Source organism: Pan troglodytes, chromosome 4 (genome assembly GCF_028858775.2).
Source record: "Pan troglodytes isolate AG18354 chromosome 4, NHGRI_mPanTro3-v2.0_pri, whole genome shotgun sequence".
Lineage (NCBI taxonomy): Eukaryota > Metazoa > Chordata > Mammalia > Primates > Hominidae > Pan > Pan troglodytes.
Window position 1 is genome coordinate 140,639,513 of NC_072402.2, and position 12,177 is coordinate 140,651,689.

The window sequence follows — 12,177 nt, forward strand, 5'->3', positions numbered from 1 at the left end:
CCTTTATCTTTTGCAACACATGAATCCATTTTTCCTGGTTTCAAACTTCCCCTCCCTCCCCTTCTCACCCCTTGTTTGAAATAATATTTTATTTTGCCTTCCTGCTGGTTGGATTAGAGTGCTGGTCTCAATGCCATGACATTTCAGGCAGGAAATGGAGTTTTCCTTCCTCAGAGGGTGTTATATGACTCTGACTTCCATGACTTGAGTTGGGAGACGATACCATAGTTTCTGAATTGCTTTTTGGCTGTTCTGTAAAATAAGTTAGTGGAGAAGTTCTTGGAATCTTAGAATTCATGTAGTTTGAACTTGTCATGGAGTTTTTTTTTTTTTTTTCTTTTAATTAAATGAGAGCATGCCTGTTTGCTGTTTGATTCTGGTTTAACAAAGAATGGGGTATGGTGGTTAATGGACTTGATTGGGATGGTGATTGAGGCAACCCTATTTTTACTCTTTAGTCTGCCTGGTGAAATATGGAGTTTTATTGGTTGGATATACCAGTTTATTTACCAATTTCTAAATATAAAATGAGTTTGTCTTTTTAAAATCAAAACCAAAAATGAGCTATTATGTAATTCTGGATAGAAGAAACAGTTCAACCAGTACATTCCACTTATGTACATTTCTGTTGATTGTGAGATAGAATAGTAAAAATGAAAAAAAAAATACATGAAACAGAAGCTATATTTTCATAGTTTGTTATCAATAGTAGTAACAGGTATTTGCATTCTCCTTGAGTCTCACTCATCCCATCAGTGAATAATGCCTTGTCCTTGTGCAGTGTGTTAACATTTGCTTGCTTCTATGTCCCTGATACCTAGCATGATGACTGGCACATAATAGGAACTCAGTCAATATCTGTTGCATTTAAGAGCCATGCAATTTAATATGCCAAAGATGTCTTTGGGCTTCCCGATGTTTTACGACTTCAGTCTCTCATAAAAATGTAAGAGCTTATCTGATGTGGTTGGTGATACCTACTTTTTAGACTATTATTATTGCTATGATCCTAATTATTTTAGGAACATTCCTCTAAAAATACCAAGGTTGCAGGCTTTAATAGGTTATGATTCATTCATTTATTAGGATCAGATCCTTTTTTTTTTTTTTTTTTTTTTGATACGGAATCCTGCTCTGTCACCCAGGCTGGAGTGCCGTGGCGCAATCTCCGCTCACTGCAAGCTCCGCCCCCCGGGTTCATGCCGTTCTCCTGCCTCAGCCTCCCAAGTAGCTGGGACTACAGGCGCCTGCCACCGCACCTGGCTAATTTTTTTGTATTTTTAGTAGAGACGGGGTTTCACCGTGTTAGCCAGGATGGTCTCGATCTCCTGACCTCGCGATCCACCCGCCTCGGCATCCCAAAGTGCTGAGAGGATCAGATCCTTTCTAAATAATTGATTAGAAGCTACTTCCAAAACCTTCTTAGAGGGTTGACCCTTGCTTCCTCCCTCCCTCCTCTTTCCAACTCTCCTTCCCTCCCTGCCTCCTTCCTTCCTTTCTTCTTCTCCTTAAGATGCTGGTCTTTCTGGATCCCAGGACATGTATGCTACATGCACAGGGGGGCAGTACAACATTGTCATTAAAGCATGGGCTTTGCTTTAGATTCAGGCACACCTGGGTTCAAGTGCAGGCTTTGGCACTTACTAGTGGTGTGACATTATGCAAGTAATTTATGTGAGTCTCAGTCTTTTCACTTTTAAAAAAAGAAATAATGGTAGTGTCTACTTCATACAGTTATTGTGAAGAATGAATGATAATACAAGTAAAGTCCTTAGCACAGTGGTTAGCACATAATAAACACTCAGTAAATCTACCTGTGGTTTGGGGGCTGCCAGTTGCAGCATCTTCTGGTTTCTTACTTCCTCTGTCTCTCACCTGTACCACACCCAGATTATCATGGCATATTATTAATTCTTTCCATGCACAAAGGTCTTGCAGAAGGACCTCAATGGTTTATTACATCAGAGCACGCATAGTAGTGCAGATTCATATGTTCTGTCTCCAAATAGTAGATTACCATTGCCTTCCAGTGATGGCACTGTGTCCTTGAGTATTGGAAGAAAAAGGGAAGTAGCCCAAGTTCCTCCTTTGTGGATGACCTGGAGATACTCTCCTGAGTTTGACTGTAAGGTGAATCAAGAATATAGACAGGCATCCTTCATTGTTGGTCTTAATGCATGAGATGGATGACTTTATAACATGTAATGATGACCTAGGGTGAAGCTCAGATAGATTCAGAGGAAGACACAGACAACAGAAGTTGCAAACTGGTGGTCCACAGACATGCTTGGTTTGGCTTGAATAGTGTTTGAGGCAACAGTTTAAAACTGAAAAAATCTTTAACTGCTGATCATGCCTTCCCACATGCCAGCTACCAGTTGAGCTGAATGACAGATATTTCCTTTAGGTGGGGTGTGTGCTCTCTGTTCTGCCACAGTCCCCACCATGCCCTGTTGCCCACCTCCCCCATGAAGACGAGTGACAGCTTTTTTGCTTTGCACTTGCACTGTTGTTTTTCCCACAGAGGGGAGATAATTCTTTGTTCTTTGTTTCTATCTGAAAGTAAAACTGCAAAAGAAAAAACCAAGAGCAACATAAGACCAAGTCTATTTTCCTTGGATTAAAGAATTTCGTATCCAGTTTCCCTAATTTTTCTTACTTACCGAGTCTCCGTAGACATTTGGGTCTGTAATCTCATAAACAGACATGGAAAAGGTGTCATTCTCCAAGATTATTCTATGTGGCTTTGGCCATATCTTTGTGTAAATGAAGCTCTTCTGAACCCGAACCATTGCATTGTCCAGGAACTGTTAGGAATTCATTTTCCCAGTAGCACTTTAGAAACAAAGGACCACTTCCCCTCCCTGGCGCTTGCAAAACCCTTCTTGCAAGTGGATGGCAGCTCATGCTCCATTCCTTATCATTCCCCTTTGTCTCCTAAATAAGCATAAGGGGCAGGTTTCAGACACAGGCTTTGAGATTGTGTGTTCCTGTGGGTGCCTCAGCTCTTCTACTTTGAATTTGACCCTTAAATATACAGTAGTGTGGATGGAAGCTGGGGAATGAACTCTTGCCAACAGAAGATTTATAGTCTTATGAATGAATAAATTCTAGATCTTTGGAGGTTGATTTAGAAAGAACGGTACTGTTAAATTCTGAGTGTTTTTGTTTCAGTGGGGTGGAGTTAGTAATAGCTTTTCCTTGTCCAATAGGAAGTGGGTAAATTGCCAAACCACTGAGATCACTATTGTTGACTCAGATTCAGGAATAAGATTAGCGTAGGAAAGCTGTCGAGTAACCCTGGAATTGGGGCTGGTTGTGATTCTGTTTGCTCTTGGCTGGTGAGCAGGCTATGAGTTGGTATAGCCAGTGGTCCCAGGATCCTGAATGTGTTGCTAAACCATATACTGCTTTCCATGGGCTGTTTTTAGGGGCCAGGGTTGGAGGAGATATGGTGTTGGGTAGCAACTTGCCCTGTAATAGATGGAGAGCTGTTTTCTCCATGGCTCCTGCAGTGTGAGAGGTGAGGTGCCAGCTTAGAGAAAATTCCAGATCCTCATTCATGATTCTTAAGCAGATCCAGATTCTTAAGCAGATCCAGATTCTTAAGCAGATATAGCACTAAGGACATATTCAGAGTGAAAAGGAAGTGCTGTATTTTAAGTGGATTCTTAGGGTTGAGCTCTACAGAGGATTTTTAAGTCATTTGCTCCTTCTCTCATCTGGCGGGTGGAGGGAGCTCCTTGGCAGATTTTTTAGAATTTGCCAAAGACCCCTTCTCTGTTCTTATTAGTTATCAGATGTTAATTTTAAAAGGGAGTGGTAGGCCACTTTGTTGCGTTACTCAGGAGGAAAAAGGAAATGGCCATTATGTCAGTGCAGGTGTGTCCCTTCAGCCCTCAGCCCTGTGTGCTTTGTGGTAGAGGCATGAATTTCAGTGCTGTGTATGAGTGTGTTGGGAGTGGGAATCACACATGTCATTAGCACCTGTGGGTTGTTTCTTTTCCCTTTGAAACTATACACACCTGCCCTTCTGCAGCCGTAATTTTAACCTTACCCCATACTTACCATCCTGTTCCTGCTCACCCCACCTCTACCTGCCCCTGTGATTACAACTAATTTTTGGAGCATTCATCGTGTGCCTGACACTTTGAAATGCCGCATACACTTCTCATATAACCTTCCCAGCATGCCCTGAGGTGTAATCCTGGTAACGCTGGGAGACAAGTAATTGAACTGCTCTATGCTACTGTTGTTTAAAACATAGGTAATAAGAGTAGCACAGAATAGTTCAGTTGCTAGTCTGCCGTGGTTATACATCTAGGAAGCACTAGAATCAGGATAACTAGTGAGCCTAAGTTATTGATGAGAAGTCATAGCTCTTGGGTATTTAAAACGATTTTTACTGAGGTGTAATCACAGTAAAATACATGACTCCAAAGTCTGTATTTTAATAACTTGTTATACACACACAACTGTGTAACCACCCAGATGAAGATATAGAATGTTTCTGTCACTCCAGGAGATACCCTTGTGCCCCTTCTCAGTCACTGCCCATATCTCTTTTCAAAAAAAAAAAAAATCACTCTTCTGACTTCTGTTGCCATAGATGAGTTTTGCAAGTATTTGAACATCATAGAAATGGAGTCACACAGTCACATAATCTTTTGTGTCTGGTCTCTTTCCCTCATCATTATGTCTCTGAGATTCATTCGTGTTGTTTCATTTAGCAGTAGTTGACTCTTTTTTTAAAAAAATTGTTGTATGGTATGCCATTGTTCAAATATACAACAGTGTATCCATTTATCAATGGATATTTATTTGTTGTTGTTTTTGCAATTTTTGGCTATTCTAAATAAAACTGCAGGTATTCCTGAATGCATCTTTTGGTGGACATATGCACTCATTTCTCTTGAGTATATATGTAGAGGTAGAATTGCTAGGTCATAGGGCAGGTGTATGTTTAGTTCTAGCAGATATTGCCAAAGTAGTTCCATCAACTTATTCTCCCACCAGCAATGTATGAGAGTCCCAGTTACTCTACATTTTTTGCCAGTATTGGTTATTGGTGGCCTTCTAATGCCCTCTATTCAGGAGGGTACTTGTTATATCTCATTGTGGTTTTAATCACATTTCCCTCATAAGTAATCAGTTTGGGCTCTATTTCTCAGCCTTATTGGCCATTTGGATGTCCTCTTTTATGAAGTGCTTATTCAAGTATTTATTGTATTGGGTGGTTCATTTTTTCTTACTTACATGTAGGCATTCTTTACATATTCTGGATATGATTCTTGCAGGAGATAGATATTACAGATATCTTCTCTCACTCTGGTTTGACTTTTAATTTTTTAAATAAAAGTAATTAAGTAATTAAATTCATCTTTTGATGAGTGTAAGTTCTTCATTTTGGTGAAGTCCAATTTTTCAATATTTTTTCTTTATGATTAGGACTTTTTTTGTGTGTGTGTGTGTTTTTTTTTTTTTTTTTAAACTCATTGCCTTTCCATCTCTTGAGTATTTTAAGACAGATAAAACATGGAGAACCACTTTCTATAGAAAGTAAGCCCCAGTTATTCTGGACGCTATTGAATTCTTGTTTTGGATTAGCTCGTTGCCTAGAGTAGCGTTGTAAGCCCTCATATTTATGAAGCACTTTAGGTTTTTACAGAGCTTTTTATCATTCTATCTCATTTAATCCCGTGCAGGAGCTCACTAAGGTGTTTGCAGAAGTGCATGGCTGATTTTGACACCAGAGGACTTGGGTGGTCAGCGTGAGCTCTCTGGGGGCTGCGGTGCCATCACATTTGCCATGGCATTGTGCACAAGAGTTAAGGGTTGGAATGCCTGTGTTCACATCCTGGCTCTATTATCTTGCCAGCTCTGTGATTGTGGACAAGATACTTAACCTCTCTGAGCCTTGGTTTTCTCATCTGCTAAAGGGGAATAATAAGAATATACTTTTCTCATGATGTAGCTGTGAAGATTGGGTGAATTAATTTATATATAGTGCTTAGCACAGCAACTGGCATATACTGCTGGGTTATAATTATTACTGTTCTTTTATTGTAGAGGGTCTAATAGGCTCACAATTCTTTGTAGAGGTAAAAAGAGCTCTGATATTTACTCCATTTCTCTTTCATTGTTTTATATGTTCCCTTCCTCATTCCATATTATCCTCCTTCTTTTTTTATTTTGAGACGGAGTCTCACTCTGTCGCCGGGCTGGAGTGCAGTGGCATGATCTTGGCTCACTGCAGCCTCCGCCTCCAGGGTTCAAGCGATTTTCCTGCGTCAGCCTCCCGAGTAGCTGGGACTACAGGCGTGTGCTACCACGCCCAGCTAATTTTTGTATTTTTTAGTAGAGACAGGGTTTCACTATGTTGGCCAGGATTGTCTGGATCTCTTGACCTCGTGGTCCGCCCACCTCGGCCTCCCAGAGTGCTGGGATTGATGTTAGTCACTGCGCCCAGCCTATCCTCCTACTTTTAATCTCTCTCTTCTCTGTCTCCCCTGCCCTGCCCATTTTTTGCTATGAAGAACCACATGCATTTCAAACATGAATTAAATTGACATCCTGTAAGAGAAGGTCTCAAAGTATGTTATTGTATAGGAACTGACATGGAAAGTGGAGGGTCGTTGAGGGTTTTGCTTGTTTTATTTTGTTTTGAGGGATAGTTGTTAGTAGGGACATAAGGAAGGTAAATATGGAAAGAAAGTTATTGTTTTACTCCAGAATAAAGATAGTTCACCCTTTTTATCTTGGTTCTTGGAAATTCACATGCAAGACATGTGAATCCGTCCCCTACCCAACTTCCCCTGCAAAAGGGAACAAGACCACATGTGGAAAAGAACTTGTATTTTGATATTTCTTCTTGGAATGAAAACAAATCCTGTTGACTTTCCTGGTTACCAAGGCCAAGTGGCCCACCCTTCACAGCCTCTGAGGTTGTCGAACTTCCTCTGTGGCTCGGGGTGGAAATCTCACACTGTGTGCCATGAAGTTGATGTAATATATGTGAGCCCCTGAGACCTTGGTATGTAGACAGCTCTTGTGATCTCACTGTTTGCTGGTGAGCCACTAGCAGGAAACGAACTAGAGACATGTTGGCTCCTTGACCTCACTGCAGAAAGGAGGGTAACTTTGCTCTCTAGGGCAGGGGGAACAGGAAGGAAAAGAGTGGGGATGGAGTGGACAGCCCAGGGTGTGGGCCTCAAACTTAACTCTGCATCAAGATCACCTGGGGAGTTGCTTAAAATCCAAGTTCCCAGGCACAGCCCAGTTCAGATTGAGTAGAGTGGGGTTGGGCTGGAATCTCCATGTTAAGGGAATGTCTGATTCTGAAGCAGGTGGTACAGGAGCAGCACCTACAGCAACACTCAAAGACCCAAAACCGGGGACTTGAGAGTTCTGCAATAGACAGTAGCTGCAGAGGCTTTTTGTTTCAAAGCTATTAAGACGTCGTACTTGGTCTTTAGAGAAAGGTGGAAGGGTGGAATCAGTTCATTGTGCCCTCAAGCCACAGGGTCAGTTCTGTGGAGCCACCACTGTCAGCTGTCTGCAGATACCCACTGAGTCTGGCACACTGAATGGGCTGATGGTGGGAAGTGGGCACTTGGTTGGGTCTGAGAATGAGAATTTCTGAGAAGAGGAGGGAGAGTCCTGGAAGGTGCTCATGGAGAGAAGAGTTATTCCATCTTCTGAGTCATCTTTGTATTATGGTGCCAGTCCCAGTGTGACCTTCATGGGAATGACCATCCTCTTGGGATCAGTGTTCCACCATCATCAACACGCCCACCCATCTAGCTGCCCACGCCTCCCACCCACATACACCCCCACTCCCCTTTCTGTCTCTTGCTTGTTTTCTCACTCCCTTCTCTTGCTCGTTTGCGTGCTTTCCCTCTGTCTCTCCCGACCCACACACATTTACACCCTCACACATTCACACCCCTACCCCATGCCCCTTGTATCCTCAACCTGTCTGTATTTACATGCCCAAGGCTCTAAATTTTTAAGGGGATGTCGAGGAATGGTTAATGAAAAGAATCAAATGTGACTTTTAAATTATGTTAAACACAAATAGGTTTAGCATATTCGTTGGAACTATAGCTATAAGCCAGAAGCAGAGATGATGGGTGGGTGAGAATGACCAGGCTTGGGTGCTTATGGGGCCCAGGCTTGTGCTGCTCAGGGTGTTGCTCAGCCTGTGTGGTTTTAATACTATGTTGTTGTATGATCATTAGCAGTGTTTGTGTACTCAGACAGGAATCGGACTTTAGTTCTTGCTCAGTGGATCTCTTCCTCCTTTTTAGGCTGTCTCAAACTTTAAAGAGGATGGTTTTAACTAGCAATTCTTAACTTTTTGAGGGTTGCAGTTCTCTTTGAGAATCTGACAACAATTTGAATTGTTTCTACAGAAAAATCCACATACATTTGAGGGAGAGGAGGAGGTGGTTTGGGGACACTCTGGGATCTATTTTCACCCTAAATGAAGAACTCCTGCTTTAATGGGCATAGAGGGCTTTCGGCCGCTTCTCCCAAGGTCGTTTTTATGGCGCAGTCTCTTTTTCTTGTGGAGTACCATTTGTGATGGGAACTGAACAAAACCCATTTGATATTGTATGCATGTCTTCTGGAGGGCTTGCGCTCAGTTTTAGAGAGCAAGCAGATTTCAGTGAGTGAAATGATCTCATGCATGTAAAGCACTTAGCACCTGACATGATTAAGTATTCATTTTTAAAAAATACTGTGCACATTTAATCATAACTACCAAGATGAAGACCACCATAAAACTTCTCCATGTCTGAAGCAGTTTAGAAGCAGTGGACTAGATATTAGGAGACAAGCATGCCTCCAGGTTGGATATTTTCTCCTCTTTTTTTATCTTGAGTCCAGTAATTCCATTCACTTCCACAAACATTTATTGCATTTCTACCGTGAGTAAAATACTCTGTTAAGCGTTTTGAGGTCTAGAAATGAATAAGATTTCAAGGAATTGAACAACGTCTAAAGGCATCACTTAACTCCTCTACGTCCCTTACCTGTAAAATAGGATCATGTCTTCTGTGTTTCTGCCTCTCTGAGGGAGATGGGCTGACTGAGAGGAATTTGGGCTGTCCTTTCTGAGAGTAGAAGGTGGCTTAGTAAAGCCGAGTGTTTTGCCCCTCTTTGTGTTGTTAACCCTAGCAGCCACTGACTCTTTTGAGTGGATGTTTAAGATTTGCCTTCACCAATCTCTCTACATGTGGCACTGGTTTCATATCCATGTCCCTCCTTTCTCTGCAGGCCAGGGGTTATCACCATGCAAGCTTTGTCGGAAGAGGACCGGAGGCTCTGGATGGAAGCCATGGATGGCCGGGAACCTGTAAGTAACAATTCAGGGAAGTAGAGCAAGAATGAAGGCCCTGAGTTGTTTGTTGCTTCCTTAGTGCAGTGATTTTTGCTGCTGTTCTAAAGCCTTGGGTTCTTGAAACCAATGTACCAGAGGTGGTTTTTTATTCCTAGGTTTATGTTTGTGGATATTGATATTGCTTCTGTATAGATGTAGTTCTTGAGCTTTGGCCTCTCTGTCCTAAGGCATGGCTTCTGCATAGAATTACACCAGAACTCCCATCTTTTATCACTGACTTCTGGTTCAGCCTCCCATAGTAACTTACCTCCTCTTATAAGCAGCGGGACATTATCAGGATGGATGGAGGGAGGTGAGCCTGGTAATATGATCCCTGCTGCCATTTCAGCGATGCTGGCCTCAGCTGGGTGATGTAATCTTGTAGTTGTTCTGCATCTTGTGACGTGTAAAATCCATAAGAGCCCTGGAATCATTGTAGTCGTCTTATCTTAGTTCCAAGGATCTCAACTCCAGTGTTCAGCAAATCTCAAGGTTGCAGAAATTGTAAGAGTACAGTCTAACCATGTGCCACCAACAAAAGAGAAAAAGAATCTACAATGCCAGAGGGCCAATAATTGATACTTACACAGGTACTGTCCAAAGGGAGGAAATGTGTGCAAGGAAGAAGTAGGCCATGGGCTCCATTGACTATAGAACTCTTTGCGTCAAGCTGGATAATGCCAGCTGATTTGTGTGTGTCTTTCTCAGCTTACCCTGATGAGGTGGTCTGGCAACATAGATTATGTACCTTTCTACTCAGCCATATTTTATACAAACATGGGACGTAGTCAACTAGGCGTAAAGAAATAGCTAGTATTGTATGACATTTAATAATATAGAGCAAGATCTCTTAAAGATTTAAATAACTGATGATTTAGGCACAGTTTGCTAAACTATAATTAAGCACTGTTTAATCTTAATTCTTCTCCTGGGCTAAAATATAAGATAGCTCTGATTATCTCTGAATACGTTGTTACCCATAGGAACCCTCAAAACCAGATACACATTTCTACCTTTGAGGCTTTATGGGCACAATAGCTATTTGATGTCAAAGGCCTTTGAAAGAAACTTCCTAAGTAGGTCTTTCTTTTTGCTAGCATTATCTACCATTTGTTGAGCACATTTTTACATGTTAGGCACAGGATTGAGCACATTACATCTCTTAACCTGTTTATTTCTCTTAGCACTTAATGAAATAAGTGCTGTGATTCCATTTTATAGATAAGTAAACTGAAGCTTAGGGAGGTTAAATAACTTGCCCCAAGTAGCACAGATAGTAAATGGCTGTATTAGTAGGGTACAGGCTAGGTTGCTATAACAGAGAGACTCTGAAGTACGGTGGCTTATGTAAGATAGATAAGTGTATTTCTCTCTTAGAGCCGAGAAGGGAGGAGTCCATGCCTAGTAGGGTCATTCTGCTATCCTCAGCCCATGGCTTCCCACATTGCTCCAGTCATTGCCATTTTCCAGCCAGAAAATGAGGATGAAAGCATTTCGAAGGACCCAAAAGATGCACACGTCACTTCCATTGGCTCAAACATAATGGTACAGCCACATCTACCTGCAAAGCAGGCTGGGAAACCTAAGCTGTACATAGGCAGTCATGGGCCCTGCCAGGACCCTGGACATGTTATTACTTCAAAGAAGAAGAGGAGAAAGGATACTGTGAATAGTTGGCAGTCTCCATCCTAGTGGCAAAGCTAGAATTTGACCCATGTCTAATCCTAGACATATTTGGTTTTCATCTTTAATGGAGATAAAATTTCAAATTGCCTTCTAAGAATTCTCAGTTCATTTTTACAGTACTTTCACTCACTCCCTTGAATGATTCTTCAACTCATAGGGGAGGAAGTGCCCAGGAAGAACAATCCTGTATGGCATTCTATTCTTGGTATGGGCAAAAAAAAGCCAAATTACAACAACAAAAAAACCCAAACCCACTACTGTCTCTCCCCCTGCCTCCAATAAGCTGGAGTTCTAAAACTGCCTCACCAATTAATTCCATTTTAAGTCTCCCCATCCTCTCTCCCCACCACTTAGATATTTGTTCTCTGTCTGTGTATAATTGGTCTTCTTACTAACCACTTCAGTTTTCCTGTAGATTAACATCTGGCCTCTGCAGATGGAAAGTGTGCTGTTGAAAGAAACATCTTCTTGCTCCAGAATGTACAAATGAAAACAAGTTTAAACACAAAATAATTTTGTTTCTAAACATGATATAAAATTATTTCCTCACAGGAACATATAGCTTGCACTGAAAACCACACTTCTGTGTGCTTTTTAGTTTCCTAAAGAGAGAGATAAATATAGACAAATGATGTCTGTGTAATTGACAGTAATACTAGGCTTAATTTTGTCTCCCATTGCTGAAAGCCTCTAGGGGACATTACTAGAGATATATGTCCAGTAGACAATTAGCAGCTCCAGCTTTAATCACCATCTCCCTAATTAGTTAAATCTGTCCCCGTGGGAGCTTTGGATTTCTCTAGTTAGCTCTTTCTCTAGTCGGTGTTAGTGTCGTTGCCTTATTTCAGGGAGCTGTTATAGTGGCAACTATTTCCTGTTTTATACTTCTATCTCAGTTGTTCTTTGATGGATTATTTGGTGTTGGTGGATTTTTTTTTTTTGGAGGGGGTTAATTTTAGTTTCTGTTCTTTTTGTTCTTTCATTGTCCAATAATACCTTAGGATGGTTGGTTGAAAAACAAAGAAAAACTAAATGAATCCCAAATCAGTTGATTTTGCAACATTTCATTTTTAAATGTTAAATTTAGTTTTAGCATTAAATCATAC

The 12,177-nt window shown here is 41.3% G+C and overlaps 1 protein-coding gene and 1 long non-coding RNA gene across 29 annotated transcripts in view; one reads left to right on the forward strand and one right to left on the reverse strand.

Moving 5' to 3' along the window:
• The window catches only part of ARHGAP26 (Rho GTPase activating protein 26), a 458,375-nt gene that overhangs the window by 152,433 nt on the left and 293,765 nt on the right, over positions 1–12,177 (forward strand). For all 28 annotated transcript variants that reach the window (XR_008548285.2, XR_010157341.1, XR_010157342.1 and 25 more), the window contains exon 11: positions 9,283–9,361. Coding sequence is in view for 19 of the 28 variants with exons in the window: in XM_016953982.2 (XP_016809471.1) it covers positions 9,283–9,361 (79 nt within the window). In the remaining 9 variants the exon portion in view is untranslated. The remainder of the gene's footprint in view (positions 1–9,282; positions 9,362–12,177) is intronic.
• LOC134810112 (uncharacterized) lies at positions 316–3,351 on the reverse strand. Its single transcript, XR_010157352.1, has 2 exons — positions 2,664–3,351; positions 316–2,568 (listed from the first exon to the last, which is right to left on the reverse strand). It is a non-coding gene; the product is annotated as an uncharacterized LOC134810112 (long non-coding RNA).